This window comes from Besnoitia besnoiti, assembly GCF_002563875.1.
Source record: "Besnoitia besnoiti strain Bb-Ger1 chromosome Unknown contig00007, whole genome shotgun sequence".
Lineage (NCBI taxonomy): Eukaryota > Apicomplexa > Conoidasida > Eucoccidiorida > Sarcocystidae > Besnoitia > Besnoitia besnoiti.
The window spans coordinates 916,086-943,936 of NW_021703915.1; the positions used below are offsets into that span (position 1 = coordinate 916,086).

General features: G+C 56.6%; 3 protein-coding genes across 3 annotated transcripts; 1 reads left to right on the forward strand and 2 right to left on the reverse strand.

Annotated features, from left to right (window-relative positions):
* Positions 1 to 185: 185 nt before the first annotated feature.
* Positions 186 to 5,735, forward strand: BESB_071600 (mannosyltransferase (pig-m) protein; the record flags this gene model as incomplete). The annotated part of the gene is made up of 9 exons (XM_029365533.1): positions 186 to 1,063; positions 1,664 to 1,751; positions 2,039 to 2,286; positions 2,976 to 3,093; positions 3,432 to 3,533; positions 4,112 to 4,153; positions 4,519 to 4,578; positions 5,178 to 5,288; positions 5,694 to 5,735. 9 exons carry the CDS (start codon positions 186 to 188, stop codon positions 5,733 to 5,735), a joined length of 1,689 nt encoding a protein of 562 aa, XP_029218017.1.
* A 953-nt stretch (positions 5,736 to 6,688) lies between these two features.
* Positions 6,689 to 12,901, reverse strand: BESB_071610 (uncharacterized protein; the record flags this gene model as incomplete). Its single annotated transcript, XM_029365534.1, has 11 exons — positions 6,689 to 6,735; positions 7,467 to 7,597; positions 8,051 to 8,123; positions 8,412 to 8,555; positions 8,900 to 9,039; positions 9,524 to 9,606; positions 9,867 to 10,031; positions 10,351 to 10,458; positions 10,846 to 10,977; positions 11,302 to 11,696; positions 12,130 to 12,901. 11 exons carry the CDS (start codon positions 12,899 to 12,901, stop codon positions 6,689 to 6,691), a joined length of 2,190 nt encoding a protein of 729 aa, XP_029218018.1.
* A 2,689-nt stretch (positions 12,902 to 15,590) lies between these two features.
* Positions 15,591 to 27,235, reverse strand: BESB_071620 (Spc97 / Spc98 family protein; the record flags this gene model as incomplete). Its single annotated transcript, XM_029365535.1, has 20 exons — positions 15,591 to 16,377; positions 16,622 to 16,863; positions 17,125 to 17,289; positions 17,654 to 17,711; positions 17,961 to 18,711; positions 19,193 to 19,383; positions 19,881 to 19,940; positions 20,236 to 20,556; positions 20,785 to 20,877; positions 21,108 to 21,176; positions 21,667 to 21,731; positions 22,146 to 22,195; positions 22,495 to 22,546; positions 22,847 to 22,943; positions 23,733 to 23,866; positions 24,433 to 24,528; positions 24,903 to 24,964; positions 25,322 to 25,378; positions 25,857 to 26,414; positions 26,848 to 27,235. The coding sequence occupies 20 exons, from the start codon at positions 27,233 to 27,235 to the stop codon at positions 15,591 to 15,593; spliced, it is 4,296 nt and encodes a 1,431-aa protein (XP_029218019.1).
* Positions 27,236 to 27,851: the final 616 nt, after the last annotated feature.

A 27,851-nucleotide genomic window follows, 5' to 3' on the forward strand; every position in this document is an offset into this window, starting at 1 on the left:
TTCCTCCGCGGCTGCGCGCCTCGCTCCCCAGATTCGTTCATGAGCGCAGGCCCCTTCCGCATCCCAGCCCGCAGCGCGACTGCCTCTCGCTGCGGCTGAAGGCATTCTTCCAACTAGCCCGCACGCGCTGAGTCCACGCATTCTGGGACGCAGCGAAGAGGGGAAAGCCTAAAGAGACCGAGAAGATGGAGGCGAAGTTGTCGCGCATGGACTTGCGGGAGAGGAAGCCGTCCGCAGACGACGCCGCCGCGTCCTCCGCCGCCCCGACGCCTTCGCCCCCGGCGGCGGCCCCGTGGTCGCCGGCGCGTCTCCTGGGTTGTCTGCACGGGGTGTACGTACACCTGGCACAGCTGCCTTCTCAGCAGCTGCGGCGATACGTCTACGCGTATGCGGTGCTGCTGCGGCTGGGGTTGCTGGTGTATGGCGAGTGGCAGGATCGTCACTTACGCGTCAAATTCACAGATATCGACTACAAAGTCTACACCGACGCGGCGCGCTACGTGGCTGCCGGGGAGTCGCCCTACAAGCGCCACACCTACCGGTACACGCCGCTCGTCGCCTTTCTCTGCGTGAGCAATGTTCTGCTTCACTCCTGCTGCGGCAAGCTCCTCTTCGCCGCCGCGGACATCCTACTCTCGCTCCTCACGGAGAAGCTGCTGTTGCTGCTCTTCGAGGCGCGCGACAAGGCGGCTCGCCCTGGAGCTGATGACCTAGGAACTGCTCCTTCCGCTACTGCGCCGCCGGTGAATGCCTCGAGTTTGTTGCTCTCTTCGCTGCGCGACTCAACGTCCTCTTCGCCTTCCTCCGTGCCCTCATCTCCCTCCTCCACCGCCTCCTCTTCCCGCGCCTCCTCGCCGCTGTCTCCGGCGTCTCCTTCTTCGGGCTCCGCCGCCTCCTCGCCTGCAAAATGCAGCGCGTTCCTCCTGCCCGCCTTCTGCTGGACGATCTTTCCGCTCGCCGCCACTGTGAGCACGCGAGGCAACGCCGATGTCATCCCTTCGCTCCTTTCGCTTCTGCTTCTCTTCTTCCTCCGCACCTGTCACCTGGATGCTGCTGCCGTCTGGTACGACTCCGCTCCCTCTTGCCCCCCCTCCCCTCCCCCCTCGTTCTTCACCATCTTTTTTTCGTGTTGCCTCATTCGTTGCGGCGCTTGGTGCTTCTTGCGTGGCTTGGGCGTCCGTCTTCGCGCGTTTTTTCAAATTATCTCTCCTTTTGTGTGTCGCTTTTCCCCTTCTCTCGTTTCGCGGGTGACGGCCGCTTACGCAGGTTCCCTCTTCGCTCGTGGCGCTGTCTCTGGTTGTGTGTTTCTCTGTGTGTGTTTCTCGACCTCCCGCTGTCTGTCATCGTCCGTGTGCTCGTTTCTTTGACTGTTTTGTCTCCCTCGCTCTTTCGTGGTGGTCGCCAGGGCCACGCACCTACCGCGTCTGCCTGTCTTGCTGCGTGCTGCCGTCTTTCCTGTCCCTCGCCTTCCTCCTCTCTTGGTATTCAACCTCGTCTGTTTTCTTTCTGTGTGTCACTCGTGACTTCTGCATCCGCCCTCCCTCGCGCTCCAACGCGCGGATGTCTCTTCTCCTGGGGTGCGTTTGGCTTCTCATCTTTCTTTTTTGTGCGCTTCGAAAGAGTCAGAAGCATTCATTTTGTTTCCGCTTTTGCGCGTTTGCAGCTACGGCCTCGCGGTGCACGTGAAAATCTTCCCAGTGGTCTACGGCATCCCAGTTCTCCTGTTTCTGCGTGGATCGCCTCCTGGAAAGGTGTGGCTCAGCTTTGTGCCAGCGGATTTGCCTCTTCGAGCACAAGTCCCTGCGAAACAAACGCAGGGCATGCATCATAAATTATGAGCAAGAACAAGAGAAAAGACTGCTGAGGAATTGGAAAGGAACGACGTCAACATTTGCCTGATGCTCGCATGCCTTCATTACAGACACAGGCTTACAAATGTGCGACTAGGGCGCTTCTCTTGCGCCACAAGGGGCGTGAGGTGTAGCTTTTTTCCTTGTAGCTTCCTTGCTCTCGTTTTTTTCCTCTCCCCGGTGTGCAGCCCCTGTCTGCAGCGGATTGCGTCCTTCGTTTGCCTCGCCTCCCGCGCGCGTCCGCGGTTCTCTCGCCGCACTCCTTCGCTGCCTTTCTCGTCGCACTTTTCCAGGTCGTTCGCGCGGCAGCTTTTCTTTTTTTTCTCCCTCTTTGGCTCCCTCTGCGGCTTCTCCCTCGCCTGAACGCGACGCAGTGGCGCTTCGGGCTTTTGAGCGTAGGGACGTTCTTCGGTCTTGGAGGCATTTTTTACTTCTTGTAAGTGAAGCGAGGCTTGCGCTTCTTCCGCTCTCTCGCATACCATGCTCACGAAGGAGGCAGTCCGCCTACGCCCCGCTCCTGTCCGCGTTGATTCGTAGGTGCCCGCAAACAACTTGAGTTGGTGCGTATGCGTGTATGTGCGTGCACCTGCTCACAAAGTCAAGTGTGCGCGCCGGCTAGACTCCCGAGCCTCTGAGTCATGCAGTATTAGCTCCCCTTCCTATTTCTCTATAGTCTCGTTGGAAAACGCCTTTTATGAGGGCCGGTGTTTTTCTTCCGGAGTTATATACTCGGCACTTCCTGTGAAGGGACAAGAGAATCACAGAATTCATACGTTTTTGCAGTTTGCCGCAAACGCAGTCGAGGTGTACGTACAACTCAGATGCGTACCGCGACTGCGTCAACGCGGTGTACATACACTGAGGATACGCGCACGTACACCACACTGATTCCACGGACTTAAATGTGGAATTTTGTTTTGAGTCTGCTATCGTGCAAAAGAAGTTCGTTTTCCTGGTCCTTCAAAATCTTTATTCGTCTCCTTGCGGGGGAATTCAGCCTCGCAGAGGAGCCTACGCTTTTTCCTCCTTCGTATGTGTGGTCCGCGAGCACGTCAACACTCTGCCGTCGCTGCCTTTTCCGATAGAAAGCGTGTTTCGCTTCTGTTCCGTGTTTGCGCTTTGCAGATATGGCTGGCCGTTTTTGTACGAAGCTTATCTGTACCACGTAGCTCGCGTTGACATCCGCCATAACTTTTCTCTCTTCTTCTACTTGCTGTACCTCTCCACTAGCAATCCCTCCAGGGTAAGCGAGGCAAAGCCGATGCAACCCCACCGTTCCGGGGGCGTCTCTGTGCGGACCTGCTGCTTTCCGCGTGCCGCATCTGTCGCGAAGAGAGTATGAATTTGCATCGGCTGCGCAGCCGCACATCGATTTGAGTCAACACATAAGATAATCGAATTCCTGGATTTTTATAAACCCCTTTTTTCTGGGAAGTCTATACTACGAGGTGGACTACTGGTTTAGATCTTGAGCGCCTGCGTGGCTCGCACAGCAACTGAGATGTGTATGAATTCACTCGCCTAGACGCGGGCATCCATGTGCGGACTCGCCTTCCTCGAAATGTGGACTTCTTCCTATAGGCGCTGGGGCTGATCACATTCGTTCCGCAGATGGCCACGTGTCTCCTCGTGGGCTGCTACTACGCGCAGAAGGGCCAGATCGAGCTCGCACTCTTTCTCCAGGTTTGCGATGAAAAAACTCGAAAGAGGAAAAAACGTCCTGCTTGGTTTCAGCCTAACTTGGGGGGAAGGGGGGGGGCGGGGGTGAAGAAAAGGGGCGAGTACGGGAGTGAGAGGAAAGAAGATTCAGACGCACACGCTGCACCTCGAGCTTGCCGGCTGTCTCTCACGCCTTTCTCTGGAGGCGTAGCTGGCGTGTCTGCTCCCTCCCTTCGGCGTTTTCCTACGTGTCGTCTCGCAAGACGCAGCGCGGCTGAAGACGACTTTTTTTGGGACACCGCGCGGTGTTGAGACGTTGAGACATGAGGGATATAATTTAATAGGCTATACAGAGGGTGTGCAGTGCAGCGAGATTTACCACGTTCTAGTCTCCTTTCTTGTCTTCGTCTCCTCGCCTCGCTCGTAGAGTCACTCCCATCTCGTTTTAGCAGCGGGACCCGTGGCTGTCAGGTGCTTTTACAAAACGTTTAGGGCGCCTGTTCAGCGAAAGGCAGCTTGACGTTAGACTGTTCAACAATCTCGAACGAAGCGCTTTTTTCATGTCGCCTTCGGCGTGTTGGCTGCGCCTCTTGTGTCTGCAGACCGTCATCTTCGTCGCGCTGAACAAAGTTTGCACCTCGCAAGTAAGTCGTCCGCGCAGACACACGGAAAACTTCGCGTGCGATATTGGCGCGGAAATTCACTCTGAACTGCGCATCGCGCCGTCTGTGTGCATGCGAGACGTCGTCTTCACACGCCCACTTCTGCTCATGCGTATCGTTACTATGCATTTCGCCTCCCCCAGGTTTGAGTGCTTTCTGAGTGGCGTTTATGTGGCTATCGTGCGTTTGCCTTGCAGGTATTGATTCCGCACTTAAAGTAGCCTTCTATCCTCATATGTTAATGACCGATGCTAAATGTCTATCCTATCTAATTGGTTTGATTTTCTTACAAACGGCTTTTGGTTTGTTGCCTTTGCTTTCTCTGAATGTTTTCGCTTTTTTTGCAGTACTTTCTCTGGTGGCTGTCGCTGCTCCCCTTCGCGATCGCCAGCACCGACATGACTCCGGTAAGCGACTGCACCCTGAACCGAAATATTTTCGAAAGAATAACAGATGCCGAAGGCATTTCTTTGGCGAGGAAGGAGACACGAACGAGTAGGAAAGAGAGAAAACGAGTAAGCGCACAGTTAGTGCTTTCAGTTTGTTATGCTGCCATTAAAATGTGAACGGGTGTGAAGCTTTAGAGCAGAGGGGGGGACGGTAGCGTCCAGCCCTCGACGTGACGGCGCGCTGAAACAAGCGAAGGGCGAAAGCCGTGGCTTTGAACATCGTAAGGCAAACAGGGGAGCAAACAGACGCGATCGGGTATCGAGAGGGAAACGCATGAGAAGAGACGAGAAAACGTTGAGGTACGGCAGCCATCGTAGCAAAATAGACGTAACGAGGACGCCTGAGGCGCACCCTGAACAACTCGAGGTAGACCAACAGCGCGATCCTCGCGAGCAGAGACTGCGAAGGGGAGCGCCTGCTCGCCCAACTACTCAAGAAATAAAGACAGGGATGCGGAGCGACTAACGGGTCAGACTACACGAGTAGTACTGCGCCGGAGAGACGTCGCTTCGCGCGAAAATTGATGCGCTGACTGCGGTTGTGAGTGTATGTACAGCGGACCTGCTGGCACCTTCTGGGGCGCCTCGCGCTTTTCCAAGGAACGAACTTCTTGTGGCTCTACTTCGGCTACGCTATCGAGTTTAAAGGCCAGCCCAGTTTCTTCCCGGTAAGTGTTTCATTTTCCACAAAATGCGGATTCTAAACTCTCCTTTTGATTTCCTTGGCGTCAGTATGTTCCGGAGACTGATGTGCAGATGTGTCTTTGTCCTTTCCTGCCTGTCAATATTCGCGTTAGAGGCACTCGTCCCGAAAATCGCAAGCGGTCACGCGTCTCTACTTCGCACATCTTTACATTTGCCTCCGAATATACATATATATATATATTGCCGTATAGTTGAGTGATTGCGCCTTTAGCCCTGACTGGCTGTGTTCCCTCTGTTCATTCTACGTTTTCTTCGTCTCCGTCGTCAGTCTGTTGATGCAGACCGCATTTATGTCTAAACGTACCTGTATTTTATGTACATATTTCTTTCTCAGCTCGTTTTTAGTGCTGTAATTGCCTGATGTGCAGCCCAAGGCGCGTGAGGATGCGACCCTGTTCCTTTTTTTGTAGATGTTTCTGTCGGCAATTCTCTTCGCGCTGTCTCAGTTCCTGTTGGTTTGGTCGGTGATTTTGCGCGTCAACCAGACATCTTCGGCCGTCTCTGAGAACTCGAAAACTCTCTGATTTCTGCTGCTGCTCTAGCCCTACTGAATCTCTTTGTTTGGCTCTTTCTGATCCCACGCACGACGCGAGACAGACGCATGCCAAAGACGAGCTTCCATGTTTGCGTTGAAGTACAGACGCGGGGCTACGGGAGGCTTCAGCGATCATTTTTCTTCTCCGCAGAAGCCGCGAACCTGTCACTCTGCCATCCAACAGCCCGTGGATGTTTTTGGTTTCTTCCTGACCAGCCTTCCTTACTAAGTAAAAAAAAAACATGTCGGCAATGAAAACCTTTCGCCTACACTCTCCTCTCGTTCACGCAGAGCGAGGCTTTCACTTCTATTCCCCGCTGAACTGAATGCGTGGCACACATGCGTCTTTTTGTCCATTTACATGACGACTGCGCATGCTATCCTCTCTGAAGTCGAGGAGAGACTTTGCCGGGTTATGGTAGAGGAAACGCTGACGCGATTCGGTAGATCAGACAAGGCGAACGCAGTGTCGCAGGGAGGCAGCTCGCAGCCCCTCTTCCCTGTGCGGCGCCCACTAGCGCGCTACTTTTATGTGATATAGCGATCCATGGCGTAGCTATGCGGTGGTTCGTACGGATAAGGCTGCGGACGTTCGTCCACTTGTTTTGTCGATCGAGAGGATCACAAAAACGCACACTGGTAGAAAAAAGAGCAAAAAAGTGGCAAGAGCCACAAGGAAGAACGACCTAAAAGCAAGCGCCACAGAACGACGCGATGCCGCGGGAGATATTTAGCCGAGAAGAGGCGCGCAGCAGATGCGCAGGAAGAGAACGGGCGTGGCAGAAGCAAGTGCAGAAGGAAGCTCAAAATGAGGAGAACGATCTACAACTAGTACAGAGACGCCAGCAGCCGCCGCGCTTGGAATCCGTTCCCGCCTGTACAAATATCGCACAGAAAACAGGAAACAAAACGTGCAAAAGAACCTCAACCGAATCCTCGCGAATTCACCTGCGAAAGCCCGAAGGACGCTTGCAGCAACGGAAAAGCGGAACCTCGTCACAAAACTTTTACGATATCTGGACAGAGACAGTGGGGCACGTTGCGCTGACGCAGGTGATCCACACTTCGAAGCGATACTCAGGACTCTTTCACCAGCAGCAACGCCCCTCCACAGACCGCCCAGACATGTCGCGAGACTGCGGCCTCTAACCCGTTGAAAGTGGAAGTAACGGTACAAGCTGTAAACAAAGGACTCCTTAACTTAAACTGAGGGGTCAAGTAGGTACAAACCGTACACGGATTGATGATGTCCATCTGTGCATCTAAGTTGAGACACACTCGCACAAGCTCCATATGGAGCTTTCTTCGTTCCTTCTTTTCCACTGAAAAATGAATGATCTCAAACGAGGCAACGCGTCTGGGCCGCCAACTGTTCGAAGAGTGCGCCCGAGAGCACGTTGAGGTTCTTCTTTACAAGAAGAGACGAGCCTTCTCGCAAAGGAGGCAACTCGAGTACGCGGCTGCCCATCCACGCCTCAGATTCGCCACTCGTTTCCGCGAGTCAAACAGAATCCGCTTCCCGAGGCCTTGCGTCTCAGCCGGAACAGGAGGCCTCCCCCTGAACTCGAACTGAAATCACGATGAGAGTCACGCATGCGGGGCTTACCGGAAAGCATGTAGAAGTATTCGAGTTTCTCTTGCGGGAATTCGTGAAGAATTTTTTTCTTGTGGTAGTACGCGACGAAGTTCGCGAACTCGAACGGAGAGAAGTTGCGCACAGTTCGAATTTCGTCCTCCCTGCGACAGAGAAAGAAACGCGACCCCAACACGTAAACGCAGCAACGAAGCAACAATGGTTGACACCTTTTTGAAGCGTGGGAAACACTAAACCACGGATCTCCCATGTCTGCTTTTCCACAGAAACAAAGGCGAAAAAATCAGAAGATAGAGAACGCTAAAGGCCCCTTCCACTCTGCTCAGAGAGAACAATGATGCTTCCCACCTGGAAAGCCTTGGGCAGCTGAGAGCGGCTTAGCGGAGGCCGCATCTCAGCTCGTTTCACAGCCTTTTCTCTCTTCTCTTCTGTAGCTTTTTCGTCTTTCACGCTAAGCCCGATTTCCTCTCGCGAACACCCCTCCCCATTCCTGCCTACCAGAACTGTCCGCGCCGTCGCTTTCGCGCTTCTCGCGTGCGCAACGCCACTCCCTTATCTGCTGGCGTTTTCCTGTTTCGATTGGATTCTTCTCTTACCGGACGCCGAGGAGCTCTGGCCTGTAGTCCCGGCGGTTCGAGCGCCGCCAGCTGGTTGCGCAGAGTTTCAAGCCTGAGAAAAAAACGCAGGGAAGTGAGACAGGCCTTGCCGCCGAAGGGGCGCGAGACACAACGGAACCCGAAAAACCGAAGACCAGACGCGCACTCTATCGCAGAGAACATCGAGGAAGAGAGAGAGACATGAGGGGATAAGTGCCGCAGAACATATTCTTACAAGCGAAAAAATCCCCGGAAAAGGGAAAAAACGTCAACAAACCTCCAGACGAGAAGAGAAGAAGGAAGGCGACAGGGGAGACAAGAGAAACTCGTCTCCCTCGCGATTTTGATTTTCTTCGCTTACCGCGCTTGAACTGCTCAGCTTGGTCGAATCGCGAGAGTAGCCGCGGCGTGGAGAGATGAAACGCAGGAATGTGTCCGTTGTACCGCGTCCCCTCGTACCGCATCGATACATACTCGCTGACGGGAAAGCACTCGTTCCATTCATCTGCACACGCCGCGTAGACAGCACAGACGCAAGGTCGCGCAGGAAGCATTTGCAAGCAGACAAGCTGCAAAAAATGCGAAAATGTAATTCTACACAGAGCTGTGCAGGCATCTGCCACGAGTTCGCAGTCTTATGAGAAGGAAGGGCTCGCGGCTGTGCGACGCAGCGGCTTGGCTCGCCACGGCGCCGCAGCGCAGGCGCCCCAGAGCTGCCTCGCACCTGCCCACGCTGCGCCTTTCGTGCGTACAAGAAAATTCGGAAAAAATTAAAAAAATCAAGAACACGGCTGCTGCGGCACACCAGCCTAACGCGACCGCGGGGGAGAGCGGAAGTGAAGCAGTTACCAACTGCGACGAGGACGTTGAAGCGCGTTTGCTTCTTCAGCTGCTCCCAGATCTCGTAGAGCACCTGCGTCGCGAACGCCTCGTTCTGCAGCCCGAACTCTGCGATCTCCCACACCGATGCCGGATCTGGAAGACGCGACCTGGAAAAAAAGAAAAAAAAAGTTTAAAAACAAAACCTAGCTTAATGGAGACAGGCCGACTCGCAGATCTTTCGAGATGTATAAATGTAAAAGTACTCGTATGTATATATATATACACGTTTAGAAACGTCTACATACATGTACATATACATGTAGAACTGTAGGCTCGCGTACGGAACTGTACACAAAATGCCGGGAGCGGTATGCGCTTGCTTTGGTGTTTACCCACATCGGCCCCAATCAAGCAAATGGATATTTTGAACATTCGGAATTTCTTGCGCATGCATGGACAATAAAAAAATAGGAGACAGCAAGGCAACCAGTTGCAGCACTATGAGTGAGGAAGAGACGCAGGCTCTCTTGATCAGGAGCTGATAGATGACTCTGTCTTGTAGACACTCAGGACGCCCGTTTTCAAAACTGTTTCCAACTCAGGGGCTACGTCGCATGCAGAGAACTCTTGTCTCTGATTTGTTTTTTGTACTTGAGAGACGGAATCGCCACTTCGCGGCGGTAAGCGTGCCACAGCTTTAGCCTCTCGCGCGCCAGAAGGACCTCCTCGCGCAGCTGAAAAGACACACAGACACCGCGTCACACAAAAGCAAAGCGTCGGACCGCCTGCGCACACTCTACATCTCTCAAACAGGTTAATCTTGCATCGGAGACAGATCAGCCGGCAGCTGCGTGTCTTCGCTGACTTCAGCAGAGTGCCCTAAAGCCTACACGAGACCTCCAAATCACGCGTTATCTTCCGCGGAAAGAGACCACGTGATGCCCTCAACGCGCCTCCTGCTTCCATGTCCTCCTCGCAGGAGAGACTGTCGCACTTGTCCGTCGAGGAGGCCTTCGTCTTTTGGCGTTTTTGCTTTTCCACCTTTATTCGTTTTCTTCTCCGCGTCCGCGTCGCGCTGCTCGCGGATCTCATCCAAGTCCTTCTCAATAGCCTTCTCCAGCAGCCCGTGGTAGCTGCGCTCCGCGTACAGCCGGTGGACCTGCGCGCGTTGCGAGAGGGACGCAAAAAAACAGAAAAAAACTTACGAATGGAAACGCAGTTAAAAAACGCCAAGGCTTTGCGGGAAAAAAAGTAGAAGAGCCCGACAGACTTGCACGCAGCGGAAAAAAGAGGCTGCGCGCCGCAAGCCGCCTCGGTTGACAACTCGAGGAACCAAGCCCCAGGAGGCTGCTGACGAGGAGAAGCAACGCGCGTCCCCACATTTAGAACTCAACGAGACTTAAAAGAGAACAAGCAATTCAAGACGGATGTCGGGGATTCCACATTCGCGATTTTCACGGTGACTTGTTTTGTCTCACTCCATCCAGCGCCGCTTGGCCGTAGCAGCGCCGGTCGACCGGCAGCTCCTTGAGCAGGCGGCGGTTGAAGCGCCCGAGACGCTCAAGAAATTCTTGCGAGAATGTCGACTGCAAACAAAAAGGAGAAAACACGACAAATCTGTCGAGAGGAAAGGGGTTTTACCACGCTACAAAAGTCAATCTCTACATATACATATGTACTTAAACGTGCACATACATATATACAGCTGTATACACATATATATACATATATATACATGTATATATATATATATATATATTCCGCGTGCTGATACGCGTCGAGCACTGAAAGAAGACAAATCAGGCGATTTCCCCTTCTCAGTTTTTGCGTTGCCTGCCTCCACCTCACCCGAAGATCCTCTCTTCTGCTATGCAGCTCCCCCGCTACGCAGCGAGAAAGTCAAAAAAGTAAATTTAGCGCAAAGCAGAGGAGCCGTGAAGACGCCGAAACAGCAGACGCGCGCCGGTACTAACCTGTATGTACACGCCGGCAGAAGATCGCTTGATGTCGCCGATTTCGCGCGCGTATCGAGACGGCATCGGCTCGTAGACGACCAACCAGCTGTTCTCTCTCGCCCACGGAATCAAGTAGTTCAGCACGCAGCTCTGGTGTACATACAACACCGCGAGGCACAGACACGCCATCAGAGAGGCGAGAGCTTTTCGCGTCGAGCGACTTCGCGTCTCATACACACAAGGATCTCGAGCTATTCGCGCCCGCGCCGCCCTCCGCCTCTCCGCCGCATTATCCACCCTCTATCCGCTTGCGCGTTTGGACGCTCTGTGTCCTCTCGCGATCGCGGTTCCCTGTCTCTTGGCGCAGAGGCGAACGCTTGCGCCGGCCTCGCACCTCCTCTGCAGATCGTGGAGCATTCAAGATGTGAAAATGCCCTGTTCGCTCTGTTCCTTCAGATTTCTTCGAGATCCTACCTTTCCCACGCCTCGGTGGCCGTCGATGAGGAAGCCTCGCTGCACAGCAAACGGGCGCGGCGCGTCGTTTTTCAGCCTCGCGAGCTGCGGCTTCCAGGCGTCCGCGGCGTCTTCTCGCTTCTTCACATCCGGCGCCTCTTCTTGCGCGTCTTGGCGTGCTTCCTCGCCGGCGTCTTCGCGCGTATCCGCATCCGCCGTCTGCGGCTGCGCAGCGTCCTGCGGCCTCTCCCTCAGTCGCTGCTGAAGGTCGCGGGGTGAGGCCGCTGCGCGCGGACTCGCCGCCGCCCTCGCAAAGTGCTCAAGTTGCAACTGAAGCTCCAGCGTCGCCTTCCGCAGCATCACGCCGACGGGACTCGTCGCCGAGGGAATCATTTCGATGTCGCGCGGCAGCTCGCCTGCAGCGCAGGCAAAAAATGCCCGACAGACAGCATCCGCGAAGATCTCGCTTCCTTGCCCGCAGCGCATCCAACAGCCGCTCGTGCGCAGCACACACAGACGAAAAAGCGTTCAGAGACAAACAACCAGACACACAGACGCCCGCATCTCTATACACATACATATACTTATATATGTATATGGATATTTTTGCGTGTGTGGGTTCGCATTAGTGTGCGCGATCGAGTATACAAGTATATATTATAATTATAGATAGGTACATGGATATATAGATAGATAAAGTGTTTTGTGACGGTGCGGGTGCAGGCGTGGAGAGGACGCGCAAACAATCGTCGCACGCCGCGAGCAGGCCACGGCTCCCAGAGTGAGCTCGAGGGAGCGTCGCCGCGCCCTTCGCCGCTGAAGAGCGACGGAAGAACCTCCTGTGCGCACCTGCGAGGCCCTCGGGGAGCAACTCCACGAGGCGGTGTCTGTCAAAAATCCGCAAGCGCCCAATATCCTCCACGCCGACGCCGGCGTCTCCCTCACCCTCGGCCTCGGCGGCGCGAGACGGCGCCTGGCTGCAGTGTTCGAGGACCGGCATGTAGACGCCGACGGGATCCAGGAAAAGAAACGGCTGTTGGACGGGCTTCAGCGACTCCGCCGCTGCGCCTTCGAGGCCACCCGCGCCGGCTTGCCGCGTGACTGCGCGCGCAGCTGCGTGATGGAGGTTGGCAGGGTCGTATGCCAGACTGGTGAGGAGAACGGGGAAGTGATCAGGCAGATTCAGCGCCTTCCGCGTCCTGCGGCCGGGCGCCGCAGCGGCCTGCGCAGCCTCGCCGACACTCCGCAGCGAGGCGGCGCCCTCGCCACCTCCGGGGGCAGCATCGTCCCCCCCCGCATGCAGGTCGGGATCTGCCGCTGCCGAGGAGGCGGACGAGCTCGCGGCGAGGGGGGCGCCTGCGCGACGCTTCTCAGAGGCTGTAACCGTCGTCCGCGAAGAGCGGAGCGGCAGGTCAAAGTCCGACGCCGAGGCGAACGCCCGCCGGCAGAAAACGCCAAAGAGAGACGCGGGGACGGGCGACGGAGAGACACACGGTTGAGATGCAAGAGACGCCGGCAGCGAAGGTGACACGACGGCCGAGCCGGGATAAAGCCCCAAGAGACCCCGGCGGGCGGGTCCTCGCGGCGAGAGACTCGAGCCGCGAATCAGAGAAGCCGCCATCGCGCTGCAGGTCAATCGAGACGGGCGACGGTCGAGACAAGACAACGGGCGCTGGCGAGAGGAGCTCGGGAGAGGAAAGCGTCGCTTGCTTTCGAGGCCCTCGAATGAGAGCCGTGCGACACGGAGCTCTCTAGCAGTTCAGCTCGCCTCCCTCTCTCTCTTCTTCCGGCTTTCTCTCGCAGGACAGAAGGCCTCGCCTCGCTTCAGTCAGCAGTCAGCAGCGTGGTAGGCGCGCAGGACAAGACGCACCACAGACGGAGAGAAGAGATGGAGACCTGAAAACGGCTGTCGAGGTGGGGTTTGTTCTTGCAGGCAAAATTCTTGAGCCTGGAGAGAGACGGGAAGTTAACAGAATGCGAGCCGCGGCGGCACAACAGCCCGACAGCCCACTGCCGCAGAAGGCCTGGAATGGAGCAGATATGCGAGGCGCGACGACGGAAACTCCAGGACTCCCGCAGTGAAAGCAGACACGACGAGAAAAGAGAAATCGCGGCGAAGAATGAAGAATGAAGCCGGTCTAGGCTTTACGAAACGCCACATGCGGTCACGCCCGCATGCGGAGCCTTTCTGTCGCTCATCGGCAGGCCAACGCGCCGACCAAACCTGGAGGAAAGCTGCTTGCGAGACTCTGGAGGGCAGCCCTGAACCTGAAGAAAAGAATCAGCACGGCTGCCAGAAAGACTCCATTGAATTTCGTGGACGGAGAAGACTCCGGCGGTATCTTTCTGTCGAGGCCCTGTCAAGGCCTACGAGCGGCGCATGCAACGGGGTGTCTGTACAGAAGGAAATTCGGCCGCAGAGAGGCACACGCAGGAAGAGAGAATGCGCCAAATTTGAGAAGGAGCAAGGAATTGACGCGGAGGAGTGCTGAAGACGACTAGAAGAGGATGAGGAAGTATCTCACGCGAGGGTTTTTCGCAGACGAAGCATGCACATAACGAACAGAATTCCGTCGCGGCTGAGGCGCCGGGCCCCAGAACGCCGTCGGGCGACGCTCGCCATGTGCTGCGGAGCTCACCTCCTGATCACTTCTTTTCTTTAAGTCACGATTCAGTGGAGAGATACTACTCAGCGAGTCTAGCTGAAGGCGCCCACCGCACCAGAAAATCTGTGCCCTATTCTATGTCGCAGACAACGAGCCCGGCCGCCCGACGCTATCACTATGTTCAACATGCGATGCAGAAATGCACACAGATGTGTATGCGTAAGACAACCAAACATCTCTGTACGCGTCATCTAGACATAGCTATAGTGACTGCTGCAGGTTGAAACGGACTCGCAGGTGATTCGTCTGCCTCCGCCGGAATTCTTTTCACGACGGACTTACACCTGGCCTAGACTGTTTTAGAACGAAGCCCACTCAGGACCAGAGATCTCGAACAAAGTTTCTGACTGAGCCACACAGTCCTGAATGCCACAGCTTCCGTGTAGCGCTCTGCACTGCTGCTATGCCTATCTACCCGAGATGAGTACGTTTTCTGCAGACGGCTGCGGTGCCTTCCACTTTTTTTAGTTCGAAGCGAAGCGAGTTGCGTTCTGCCTCCTTTTCATGACAAACCGGCTCGGCATTTTTGCTCGGCGTCCAACGGTTCTCGCTGCCGCCTTTGAGCAGCACCTCTTCCTGTTTACGAACCCGCACCCGCAGCGTTAATCCCGTTTCGCTGCTGTCCACACTCTCGCGACTTCGACGCACAATCAAGCGAAACGCCGCGCGTGTGCGCAGAAACCTATCCGCAGGGTTCATCCGGTGTGGCCCCGCCTTTCGACGCGAGCGCCAGACGCATTTCTTCCCCTAGATCTTCGCCGAAACGAAAAAACTAGGCAGTAGTGACCGAACGAATACTTTGCGTCCCGCCCGGCAAGAGGCGTCCGGGGTGTGTGCACAGCAGAAGCTTCTCTGTTCGAGAGTCGACTTTTCGAAAGAAAACGAGCAAGTCTTGAAAAGAATTTAAACGCGGCAATTCTGCTGGCGGGACTGCCGGACAAACGGTCCGAAGGCTGCTCACAGTCCGTTCTTTGTGTTTGCACAAGCGGAAACTTCAACACCTGAGTAAAAAAACTGCAGCGCCTTCCCAGACACTTAAGCACCCGCCCTCCGCTTCCAGGCGCGAGCAGAGGCCTCTCGCAGACTCGTGAGGCCGACGACTCAGCCGCGGCCGAGGCGCTTCAGCGCGCCGCTTGCGCGCCAACTGAAGGCCTCATCCAACCCTCCCCTCCACACACACAGCCCTCCGCGGATGGCCTGCTGAGAGTCGACACGTCCACGGCAGGGGAAGACAAGAAGACACAGCGGCACAAACGAAAAGCGACGCCGCACCTAGACCGCACCTGGCTTCATTCGCGGATGCGACTGAAGTGAAACCGCACTAGGTCGCGGCGATGGCAGAGCCGCAAACGGCTTCGCACTGCCCCTCCAGAAAACGGAGCTGCCCTCGGGACTTTCCCCACGCCCGCCGAAGGAGCCTGTGAGGGGCGGGCGTCGGGAACCTTCTCTGCAAACCACGAAACCAGTATATATAAATAAATATATAAATATATATGTTTTCGATGCATGAGCATTTGAACGCAGAGCCCCGCGCGGAGACCCGGAGCGCTCTCTCTGCTGCCACGCAGCGGGTCTCTGGGCGGCTAGTGCGCCCTCGGCGCGGCTCGCTGCTTCCCACCCGCTCGGCGCCCACGCATCGACTTCTCAGCCGCCGCGCGCGAGGCCTCCACGGTCGCGCCTTGCCGCCCAACTCCGCCCGTGCGCGGTCGCTTCGTCGCGAACGCGGAATCCGTCACCAGAGACTGCAGCCGAGGTTTCTGCCGACAAGCCTCCGCGCAACGCTCCGAGGCCGTCGCTGTCGGCGCCGAATCCTGCGGCGATCTTCTGACTTGACGCGAAAGCCGGCGACGGAGAAAGCCCGTTTTCATCGGCGCTCTTCTTGCCCTCTGAGTTCAGCCACGGCAGGCCTCGCAGCAGAGCCTCGTGGCTCGCTTCTCGCTGCCGCAGCTGTAAGTCTTTCGCGCGGCGTCTCTGCGCCTCCGTCTCTATCTCCGTCTCGCTCACCTCCGCGGTCTCGCTCGGAGGGGGGGCGCGGCCTCGCGCGCCGTCTCCGCGGCCCTCTGCGCCCCTGCCCCCTGGGGCCCGCGCGGGCCCCTCGAAGAAACAGGGGCCCTGCTCAGCCTCCTCGCGCTCCTGCTGTTTGCGCTGGTGAAGCAGCAGCAGCTGCAGAAGCAAGTGGTGCTTCTCACGCTCGCCCTGTGCCGGAACGCCAGGAAGGAACGGCGCCGCGAGCGCGCCCTGCGGCAGCGCCCGCCGCAGCAGGGTCGCGTACGAGGCTTGGGCTCCACCGCCTACGGGCCCGTAAGGCGACAACGGAGACACCGCGGAGACCGGGGACAGCGTCGGAAGCAACACAGATGGCGGACTGCCCGCGGCGACCTGCGCCTGGTGGCCGTAGAACGCGTTAAAGTCCAGGCGGCACTGCAGGGCTCTGAAAAGAGAAAATGAGAAGAATGCCACAGCGCCTCCATAACGCACCATGTAGTCTCTATCCGCCCCTGTACTTTTCCGCTGCTTTGTCGTGCCCTGCTTTGTTTCGCGCCTTCATCAATTCTGTCAGCGTTTGGCTCTGATCTTTCCAAACGTTCGCTATTCCTCCTTCGTTTTTTATCTCTTCATTTTCCGGATTTTCGCTCTTCTTTCTTCGGATTTCCTCGCCTCTCTCTTCCCCTCACCTGAGCGCCTCGCCGCGGTCCCCGAAGGCGACCCCCTTGACGACGCCTCCGGCGCGGCAGGCCCGTGCGTTCGCCTGCTTGACAGCGAGCTGCCGGAGGAGCTCGAAGAAGATTCCGCGTAGTCTCGCCTGAATGCCGTCAAGCGCCTTCCGCGCGCCCGCTGCGGCTGCTTCGCGCTCGCGTTGCGCCTGCGCCTCGTCAGGGTCGTCCGCCGCCGCCTCCAACGCCGAAAAGAGAGCTCTCTGAGGCAGACAGACACCTGAAACAAAATAAACTCGTCACGCGCGGTGCAAGGCCGCAGTCGCGAGCAGCGTGGCGTCTCCGCTTCCCTGTAGCCGCGGCGGGACCCGCGGAGTGCCTCGCAAGGCCCTTACACGACAGACGACAAGGTCGGCCGACAAGAGTCTTTCCTGCAGACTCCCTGCACGGGGGACGGGGGGGGGGGTGGAGGAAGGCTGACAGGCTCCCGCGGCAATCGCCGCCTGAAATAGCAGGTCGCTTACCGCCGTTGCCGCCAGCTGGGTCGCGAAGGCGAGGAGCTCGTGGATCAGCGCGGTGATGATCGGGTTGCTGCAGGCGCGGCTTGAGAGCTCCGAGGCGCTGCCGGCGCCCTGCTGACTCTGCAGCTGCTCCTGGAGCGTCGCCGCGTCGTACAGAAACATGCCGTCCTGCGAGACACCACACACACGAAGAGCGAATCGACTTGATTCCACAGCTCGGCTCGCTGGCGCAGCGACCTGCGCCCGCCCGTCTCGCGCCTGATGGAATCTCCGCTTCGCTGCGCACTCTGGCCCGGCGCTGTGCGCTCACTGCAGCGTTTTTCAAAACATAATTCCATCCACACTGGGCGAGGCAGTCTCTACTGCATGCGGTGAAGCGCGTCGCCGCAGAGACGCACTTGACTACACCGCAGCAGAGACAGGTGCTGCGCCGAAGCGTCATTTTTATCTTCCTCACGCAACGCTGACATCTCGTGCTTCCTCCGCGCGTCTTGCCGCAGCTGGAGAAAAACTCTCGTGGCGCAGAACTTACGTAGAGCGTCTCCACGCAATGCTGGCGCACCGCGAGGACCTCGTCGAAGTCGTTGCATCTGGTGTACGTACACCGCACGAATCAGAGAGGGACAATGTTTCTCCACACGGTTTAGAAAGTCGTGTGGATCCGATTCCCCGCGCGCGCAGTGTCTTCTGCGGCCGCCGGAATATAAATACATACGCACACATATACATATACTCATACATGTATATATACACATGTATGCATGGGCACGCCTGTAGAGACAGCTTCTCTGTCTTGTGCCTGGGGCAGTTCAAGCGGGTCGCGCGCGAGAGGGTCCTACGTGGTGAGCAGCCTCATCATGCTTCTCCAGGCCGGATTAAGCACGTCAGAGACGAGGTAGACGCGGAGGTGCGTGAGGGCCTGGGCGAGTTTGTTGAGCGCTGCGAGGCATCTCTGTTGCGTGATGTTTTGGTGTTCCCGTTCCTCCCTCTGGCGCAGTTTCTCCCACAGGAACGACTCCGCCCTCTCGCCGTCTGGACGCGTCTCCACGGCCTCCATTTGGCTCCAGGCCTCGTCCCCGCGGTCCTGCACCCGCCGCCGCGCGCGCGTGCTGCTGCTGCGCCTCGGAGTCGGCGTCCGCTGCCCTCGCGCCGCCGCCGCACTCGCGCCCTCCGCCCTCGGCGTCTGCGGCTGCCGCGCGCGGAGACTCTCCGTTTGCTGCGCGAGGCGCTCGCGCTGCGCCCGCTGCGCGCGCTGCTGCTGCTGCGTCTGCTGGAGGCGGAAGAGCGAACGGCCTTGCAGCCACGCGCCCGCGAGCGCGTGCGAGGCTCGGTGCAGCTTCCACTGCAAGTAGAAGACCTTGTGAAACACCCCCATCACCGCAGGCGTGCAGAAACTCGCCAGCGGCGCAGAGAGCTTCAGATCCAGGTAAAAAGCGTCCCACATCTGCAGAGACACGCCGCTGCAGGAAGGCGAGGACGCGGAAGAAGAGGATGGCGCGTTCGCCGGGAGCGCAGACGTCGGGGGGAAGCGCACCGTCAGCGCGTGCAGCAACGGCGGACAGAGCGAAAACAGCGCGCCGCCCGCGCCGCCTGCGAGAAGAAACCAGAAGACAAAAAGTATACGAAAAACTGAGAAGGAAGGATACCGTGGAGATAGCTGCCCGAATCCGAAGAAGCTCCCTGGGTCGCGGCAACCGGGAGAATCGGCGAGAGAGTTCAGCAGAGGCCAGTGAGGACGGGGGGAAAACCGACTCCGACGAGGAAAAAGAAACACGGCAAGGCAGAAACAAATCCGACTGAAAGAGAAAAAAGATACAGATGAGAAAATCTAACTGCAACAGGAAAGCGAGACAGGCACGCACAGCAGCAAGCACTGGAAGAGAGAGAAACGCAACGGAGTATCCCAGTCTAGTCGCACGCTGTTGTCCGAAAACATACAGAAAATCCATCGGACGGCATGCATGGCCAGGCAGACAGTCTGATTTCCACCTCTGGAATGCAACTGCACAGCTCCTGAGCGGCTCTCTTTGCCCGTCTCTTCTCCTTGAATCCTCCTCAAACTCTGCCTCACTTCCGCGCGCTGCCGCGTCGACGGCCGCGAGAATCGCAGGCTGCGCGGCGATGCTGGCCGCGCAGAGATTCTGCAGGTTTTCTTCTTCCTCAGTCACGGCGCTGAGCGCCCGTCGCCGCTGGAGCTCTTCGTGCGCCTCTGCCGCCTCCAGCAGACTGCGAGTGAATTCGCCGTCTTCCAGCAAGATAAATCTAGGAAACACACAGCTCAGCGGGGCTCACACCGCATCCCTTTCGCGCTTCCAATCGGCATCGCTCCACAGCGTTTTCGCGGTGTACTGATCGCCATTTTAAACCCTAACGTCTGGCGTCTGGCTCCGCACATAGTCTGACATGGAAACAACTCTGTGGAGACTCCTCCCTTTGCCTCGTTCTCACGCGCAGACGCTGATGCGCTGAGCCCTGGAGGCGCACCGAACGGTAGCGCTTCCGCTACACAACCACCCTATACATATGCATATATATATATATATACACATACGCATATATAGGAACATGTATATAAATGAATAAACACATACACGTATATATGAGTATACGTACATATAAATGCGTATATATTTACATATGCACATCCATATATCTATACATATACATACATATATATATATGTATTGTGCGTGTGTGTGAAAAGGCCTGCGAGACGGTTGGGCCTCAGTCTGCATGCGTTTATGAGGCAAGGGCCTTACTTTCGAATGCCTTCGAGGTAGTAGAGAAGCTGGTGGCGCTCCAGCAGCGTGGTGACGACTCTGAGAAAAAAAAGGGACAGAACGCCGTTCAAGTGAGTCGCCGCGTCGCCTGCCGCATTGCTCCCGACGGGAGAGAAGAAACAGGCCCTCCGTTTTTCCATCTTTTACCCTTACTCCAGCGACCGACTCTGCAGCGTGAGAGCCCAGATTGGCGCTGTTTTACTTGCTCCATCGACATCGACCCTCCTGTCTCTCTCGCGCGGCGCGCAGCCGCTGGCCCCCGCGCCCTTCCCCTCTGTGCAGCCTCCGCGCGCAAACGGGGTCCTAACCCGCCGCGCTTCCACCTTTTCCTCACCGTCGATTCCGCGCCGCAGAAGACGCATGCACCCTGTCGCGGAGCTCGTCCAGCCACGCCAGCTCGTCGTCGATCTGCGGCAGCGCGGCGGAGAAGGTCTTCGCCGCGGCACCGGAATGCTTCTTCTCCGCAGAACTCGCCAGCAGCGCTGCCTCGACGTGCGGGAACGGATTCTGCGCCAGTTCGAGCTGCAGAGTCGGCGGCAGCCGCGCGGTCTCGCGCGAGAGAAGCCCCGGCACCGTAGACGCCCGCGCCGCCGCGAACGACGGCAGCCGCAGTCCCGCCTCAACCTCCTGCGCGGCCGCGGAGTCGCCGCACATCCTGAACAGAAGCCAGACAGCCGCCGAGCAGCGAAAAGTCGCGCAGAGAACCGAGCGAAGAGAAGCGGCCCGCCGAGGAGGTGCGCCGCGGAGTGCTTGGCTTCGCAGCGAAAAAATAGAAAACTCATTTAGAGCCGCAGGCGGCGGCGCGCCAGGCAAACATGGCTCAGCTGCCTTGACGGAGAGAGAGGCGGCGAAGACTGCCGAGGAAGATTTTTGCCGGCCTCACCTGAGAAAGTTCAGACTCTTGCCCACGCGCAGAATCTCCGTCGCCAGAGAGGGCGGGAAGAAGACAGGAATCCGGTCGCCTTTGACAAAGTACCTGCGGAAACACAAAATAAAACAGGCCTACCTGCATCCGGAATTCCTATCTACCCTCCCACAGAGAGAGACAGATGCCTGTACACGTGCGGGGCGAGAAACAGCTGGAGGGTCTGAGCGCGTTCAATGCAGCGCGGCGCCCGCTTTCGCCGTCACGTTGATGCCTTGTCGCAAAAGAGAAAAACAACGAAGTTGATCTTTCTGCGAGGTTCGTCTTCTAGAACCGCCTACCTGCCGCTCCATAGCTCCTCTGTGGCGCTCGGCAGGCGCTGCGTCACGAAGAACTCGTCTGCAGGATCTCTGGGGCACGGCACAGGACAAGTTTGAAAGCGCGGTGAAACTCCCCACAAACCACGCGCGAGAAGACGCGCGCCTCTCCACAAAGCGCCTCTCTCCGCCGGGCGAGACACCAGTCGATGCGGCGGCGTAAAAAGCAAGAAAGGAGGCGGCACACAACCCCGAAACTCACACGAGACGCCTTGAGAAAATGCAGACTCGCGTCTGTACACGTTGATGCGTGGAGGCACCAGGCCATCACCTGCCGCACCAAAACGCAGATGTGTGCGTAGAACCCATACATACATATATATTCACATGTGCACTCATATATATTCATATATGCATTCATACATACATATACACATATATACATATACACACATATATACATATACATACCTATATACATATACATACACATATACATGAATGACACGTATGTACGGCGACTAGGGGTGCAACAATGCGTTTGGAGGGAGGATGAAGAAAAAGCACGTCTCTCTTCGCATACCGCAATTCGCCTTGATCAATCCACGCGTAGGTCATGTCGGCGAGAGGCTCCGCAGCGCGCGTCAGCTGCACACGAGCAGCAAGAGGAAAACTCTGAAGCACTCGTTCGGCGGAGTAAAAACTCGCCTCACCAAGCAGTTCCATGTCGCTTCCCGCGCATAAAAGTCTCTTGCGGCTTGAGACCATGGCTATCCACAAAGCTACACATGCACAAATACATATTCACATATATATGCATATATATATATATACATACATATGTATGCATGAATTTGTATGCATCTTTCGCCGCGGATGCAACCATGGGCACCCCTGCCCCTTCACAGGAAACGGTCTCTGCGTGAGAGCGAACAAAATGACTTGAATGAATTCTACGCTCAGCTGACGCACGGATACACCTAACGCGAACGCTCAAATAATCGACACGCGGCGCGAGAGAAAAGAGGAATATCTCGTCTGTTTCGCGGCTCTCGCCCTTACAATGTGCAGCATGAGCATCCGCAGCTCAGGATCTCCGCGGCGGCTATGTGCTGAAAAAAAAACAGAGCAAATCCGGTACGACGCGTTTAGGGTTTAGGTTTTACAGGTGAGGAAACTTGAGCACGAGACTAGCATCCAATCCTGATGGGGAGATGTCTTCCAGGGGCCAGGGGAGTCCGCCCTCAGGCACACAACTCTGCAGATAGATCTGCACATAAAAAACTGCTACAATCGAGCAGAATTCTCCCCTTCTTCTCTCTTTGAGTAGGTACACGTTGCAGGCATAATGCAGAGCCGAGTGCCTTTGCAGCCTCTGAAAGCAGACACAGTCGTCGACTGGCGCCCGTACCGTAGATCGTGGAGAGAAGTGGACCACCCTTCAGCCCCCGCGCCTCCTCGGCCTGCCAGAAAAAAAAGTGAAAACAAAATTTTGTAAAATTACAGCCGACAACGGCACGCAGTTGTTTACTACGTTGCTTGTGAACACCACGCTTCTCCACATGTCCTTCAGCACGACTCCGCATCCATATCTACACAGTCCTGAGCACGTTGCAACGCGACGAAGTCTTCCATCGTCCTTGCCGTTCTCTCATCTACAGGAAGAGCCAAACGGCTTACCGGGGGGCTTCTCCATTTGCCCTGGAGTTTCTAAGTTTTTCCAATTTTTTTCTCTTTTAATTTTTTCAGTTTTTCAGACTCACCAGGGCTGCGAGCGCGCGCATGCGGCAGTACGGCTCCTGCAGCCAAACGGCGAACCTCCGCAGCGTCACGCTGCTCCACGCGCCGTCCTCGGCGGATCTGAACGCAACGCATTTGCCAGAAACATTTTTACCGATCGACCGCGCGACCTTCAAGCGACTCTCAAGGGGCAGCGACTGGAAGCGAGGAGAGAGGAACGGATCCCGACGGCGCCACGCCCCCCTTTCAGGCAGAGAGAAAGCTCCTGCCGAAAACATTCGCCAGCGTCTTCAACTCCGCTAGAAGCGCACAAATCGGAAAGTCGAAAGCGTGGCGTGCACACGAGACAACGTGCAGAGATGGTTGGAAAGCGGCAGGCGCGGCGCCTGTGCCGTCGGCGTTCGCGAACGAAACTGGGGAGGACGGTGCGGACATGAAGAAACCAATCGAGGCTGGCAGAGACGGGCTCGCCATGGAGAGACGAATACACTGAAACGCAAAGAGCTGCCATTTGAACATCGAGGAAGAGACGCAATTCACGGCTGCATAGTTCAGACATATAGACGGATGATAGACAGACATATGATAGATAGATTGATCATAGATAGACAGATGATAGATAGCGTGATGATAGATAGACAGATGATAGATAGACATATGATAGATAGATTGATGATAGATAGACAGATGATAGATAGCCTGATGATAGATGGACAGATGATAGAGAGACTGATGATAGACAGATGATAGATAGATAGATAGATACATAGGTACATACACTTACATTTATACATACGACTTCCCGCGAGCTGGTGACCACGCCCCGGAGGAATCCCAGGCACGCTAGAGCGCGATATCTGTCTGCTTCGCGGCACATGCATTAACGAAAAAGACTGCTTTTATTCTCACCGAATCACGTCGCACTCCACAGCTGCGACGAGTTTGTGATACTCCTGAATCTGTTCCTGCAGACATTGATGCAGCGCCTCCGCGACCACGCTGCGCCCGTCGCCGCCTCGCTCGACTTCGCTTTCTCTCCGATTCTAAAAAACAAACGCACAGCGAAGGATGCAAGACAGATAAAAATATACTGTATGCAAAAAGGCCCTGATGTGGGTACAACGCATACAGGTACACATTTGGAAGCAAAAATCCACATATTTATGAGCGTTTATATCGAAGAAAAAGGTTATTGCTTGGCGCACGCCACCAGCTTTTAGAAGAGCGAGGAGAGGACCGCCAAGAAAACGGGAAAGTGGAAAAGAAAATGCGGACAGAAAGGACACGGCCGCCAGACACTCCAGTTGAATTGAGAGTTTTCTCCTGCCTCGTTTGGCATTACAGACAGTATTACTTATACATATACTGCCGAAACGCTTCAAGCTTGAATTGCCGAATAGTTTGGTAGAGGAAGCAGTCATTTTCCGTACTGGAAAACACAATCTCTTTTTCTATAATTTCCTATCTGGAATCGCACTAGACACCCACGTAGGCGCACACACGAGGCCGAAGAGGCCTCAGAGCCAGCTCCAGTCGATTAAAACCACTCTCTCACTGCGAAACTTGCATTTTTCTTCTTTTTCGATACTGCATGCCCGCGTGGCCTCACGTTTGAGTCCTCGAGTGCGCGGACGAGGCGGCGATAGAGCGCGCCAACGCCGGAGAGATGCGAGACCAACGCTCGCAGGCTGTTTGAAGCGCGGACCTGAAGAAGAAACTGAAAGCAGATTGCGCGCAAGCTCGGCGACGAAAAACGGGCTCTAAGCCCACGCTTCGAACGACGGGACTGAGGCTTCCGCAAAGACGTTAGACGCCTCCGAAACGGGGACAAGAGACGCATGCCTCAAGCACGCAGGATGCAGAGGGACTCCCCAGCTGCTGCCGCTGCACCGAAGTTAAGAGTCGCCAGACCAGAGGAACGCGTCTGCGCAAGGCACTTGTCGGCCCTCGACAGAGGAAGGCGAACAAGGTTGAGAGACTAGAAGAGGAGTTTGTTCGCGGCTGCAGGGACAGCGTCAGCGAACCGCAGCGCGCGGGCGACAGAAAAGCAGATATCTTTGTGACCGCGAAAAAAAGTACCTTGGGTGACAGCAGGTACGTCTGGAGCTTCTCATCGAACGCCACGTGGACGCCGTCGACGCCTAGGGAGAAATGCGACATCGAAAAAAATGGACAATAGGTTCAAGAGACCCCCGCCACGGAACTGTGCGCGCCTGACGTGTGTTCTCAAAAACAATCTATGGCGTTCGCTTTTCTGCGGGTTCCCCTCGTCGACCGGGGAGATTTCTAAAGAACTGTGTTTTTCATCGCCCTGGTACTGTCTCCCTGCTCAGCTGGGATGAGGTCTTCCACCCTCAACACAGTCGGCGTTTTCTGAAAAGACTCAGACGTGATTCGAGAGCCGCCGCGCTCTTGGACATTCTGGCAGAAACTCGCCCCACGCCAGCAGCTCAGAGCAGAACGGGAGCGCAGGTGTACACACACCCGGCGAGACGCACCTTGGAGTGTGTAGACAATGTCGCGCAGCAGCGCCACTTCGGAGACGCCTGACAAATCTGAAAGGGTAGAGCCACAACGCCACGGACGACGGAGAACGAGACGTGAATCGAGGCCTCGCAGGAGGGTACGCGTCCCCTGTGGAGACGCTGAGCTGAAGCCGACAAACACAGTGTGCATGCACTCGAACCCAGTGCTAATCTCGCGCTGCACCCTGTGGATTTGCCTGCCTTCCCCGCAGCGTCTAGCGAGAATGGAATGGTTCGTCGCCTTTTCGTATTGCACGCATGACGTAGAAGAAAGGGGGTTAAGACAGTTTCACATAAAAAACGCGTACCAGCCTCGTTGCTCCCTCCACACATAGCTACATACATATATATATCTAGATACGGATGTAAATATATATATATATATATACGTATATGTATGACATTGTAGGCAGATAGACGTAGGCACGTCACTGTATGGCGCTCGACTAGCCGTTCTGCCTCCCTTTCGCTTCGCTGGCACTTTTCTGTTTTTGGCGCACTCTCTCACCGTAGACGAGCCCGAGCTCGTGGACGGGGGTGGCGCCGTTTGCGTCTTCTTCCTCCTCCTCAACGACCGGCTCCTTCCGCCGTCCCCCTTCGCGCTCAGCGTCCGCGACTCTCTGCGGGCGGCGCCGGATGCAGCCCCCCGGCGTGCTGGGTCGGTGTCGCCCCAAGGGAAAGGCCTGAGAGCTGTCTGTATGTACACTCGAGACGCTCTCGCAGCGAATGCTGCGCGGTGTGGAGAGCGTCGGAGTGGTCGCGGGCCGCGCCGCCGGAAAGGCATTTCTCTCGGCGTCTCGTGGCGGGCGCGCGTGCGCCGTGGAGCGCGCGGAGGCCAGCGGGTCGCCCGACGCGGAGACGTCCTCCTCGCCGCGGCGGCCGCCGCCTCGGTGGAGCTGCCCGAGATGCAGCAGCAGGTGCAGAATCGCCTCGGGGTGCTGCAGCGGCGGCGAGCTCCCAGTGACCTCTTCCCGCGAGAAGGAAGACAGAAGCAGCCGCTGCAAACGAGGCGCCAGAAAAGGAACCGCCGACGCCGCACGCGGAGAGGGGGACGTCGACAGCTCGCCTGAGCGAAGGAGAAGCACGCAGAAAAGCACAGATATGCGGAAACGCGGAAACAGCGAGGATGGAAACCGCTATGGACGCTCGACGCGCACGCAGCGAAGCAGAGAGCAGAAGGAGAACAAAGCAGACAGAGAGCGGCGTAGCAAGGGCAGCAGTCAGACAGGGCGAGAAAAAACCCCCACGCACGCGGACACAACACACAAACCAAGAGGGAAGAGAAAAGCAGAGGCGAGAGAAAACGAGACAGAGACCGGAGGCCCGACTCTTCGGCTGCGCATCGAGGCCTGCGCTGAGAGTCGGCGCCTCGCGGCGGAGACTGCATGGAAGAAATGAACGGACGCCCCCCGTCCAAGGCAGCAGAGTCCCGCTTAGAAGGTGGTCTGCGGCCGACGCAGATTCAGAATTTCTCTGTGGATTTCTTCGCGAGTGCTTACTCATGAGGCGTCCGTACACCTGCTGCCTGTCGGCGAGCGCCTCGTGTGCCTCGGGGCTCGCCGCGGAGAAGACTTCTCTGTTTTCCGCGCACGCGCGCGCGAGGTGTCTCTGCAGCGTCTCCTCCAGACGCCGCTGGAGCGCGCCCTGCTGCTCAGGTGTCAGCTTCTTCTCTGAGGGCTGCGAGGGCAGCGGCGACGACGCAAGCAGCGACGCGAGTCGCGCAAAGGAAGAAGTCGGCAGCAGCGCGGCGGACGCGGAAGACGAAGCGGAGGCAGGAAACGAAGACGAGCAAGAAGAGATCGAAGAAGACTCAGACGTGATGCGTTCCCCCGGCGGCCGCTGTCGCGGACTAACGCCCAGCGGGCGACTGTGCATCGGCGTAGTCATCCTGTTCTTGAATACAAAAAATGCGGAAAGAAGTGAGAGAAAAGATAAAACGCGTGCACAGTCGCTGCAGAAGCGAAGCACGCGGAGGCCAGCGAAAAAAATCGAAGGGCTCGCAGACAGAGAAAGAGAGAAGGGGCGATGAGCTAGCGACGCTGCGGAGTACGACGGAGACAGCACAGGCGCGGCCTTCGCCGCAGCACGCCAGACTGAAGAGAAAGGAAAGGCCACGTATGTAAGCGAAAACTGACGCCGCGTGGGCGAACAAGAGAGGAAGAGTGCGATGGAGGAAAAAGAAAGATGGATAGCAAGGAACAGCAGACGAACGAAGAGGAGGAAATCAGAGAAAGCAGGCTGGCATCGCACAAGGCTGAACCTGAGAGAGCCTGAGGCTCACGAAGAAACCGAAGAGGAGGTCATCTCGAACAGGAGAGATGGCGACGAAAGAATGGGCGCCTGAGGAGGCGATTCGGTGCGCCATGGAGGTATTTTGTAGAAGACGGATGCAATGGAGGCCGCGAGGAGGCGACACCTGCCGATGTGAGAAAACGAAGGGAGGGCCTCGTGGAGGCGATAAAGCATCAAGTGGAGGAAGACAGCGAAGACGAAAACATGTAGA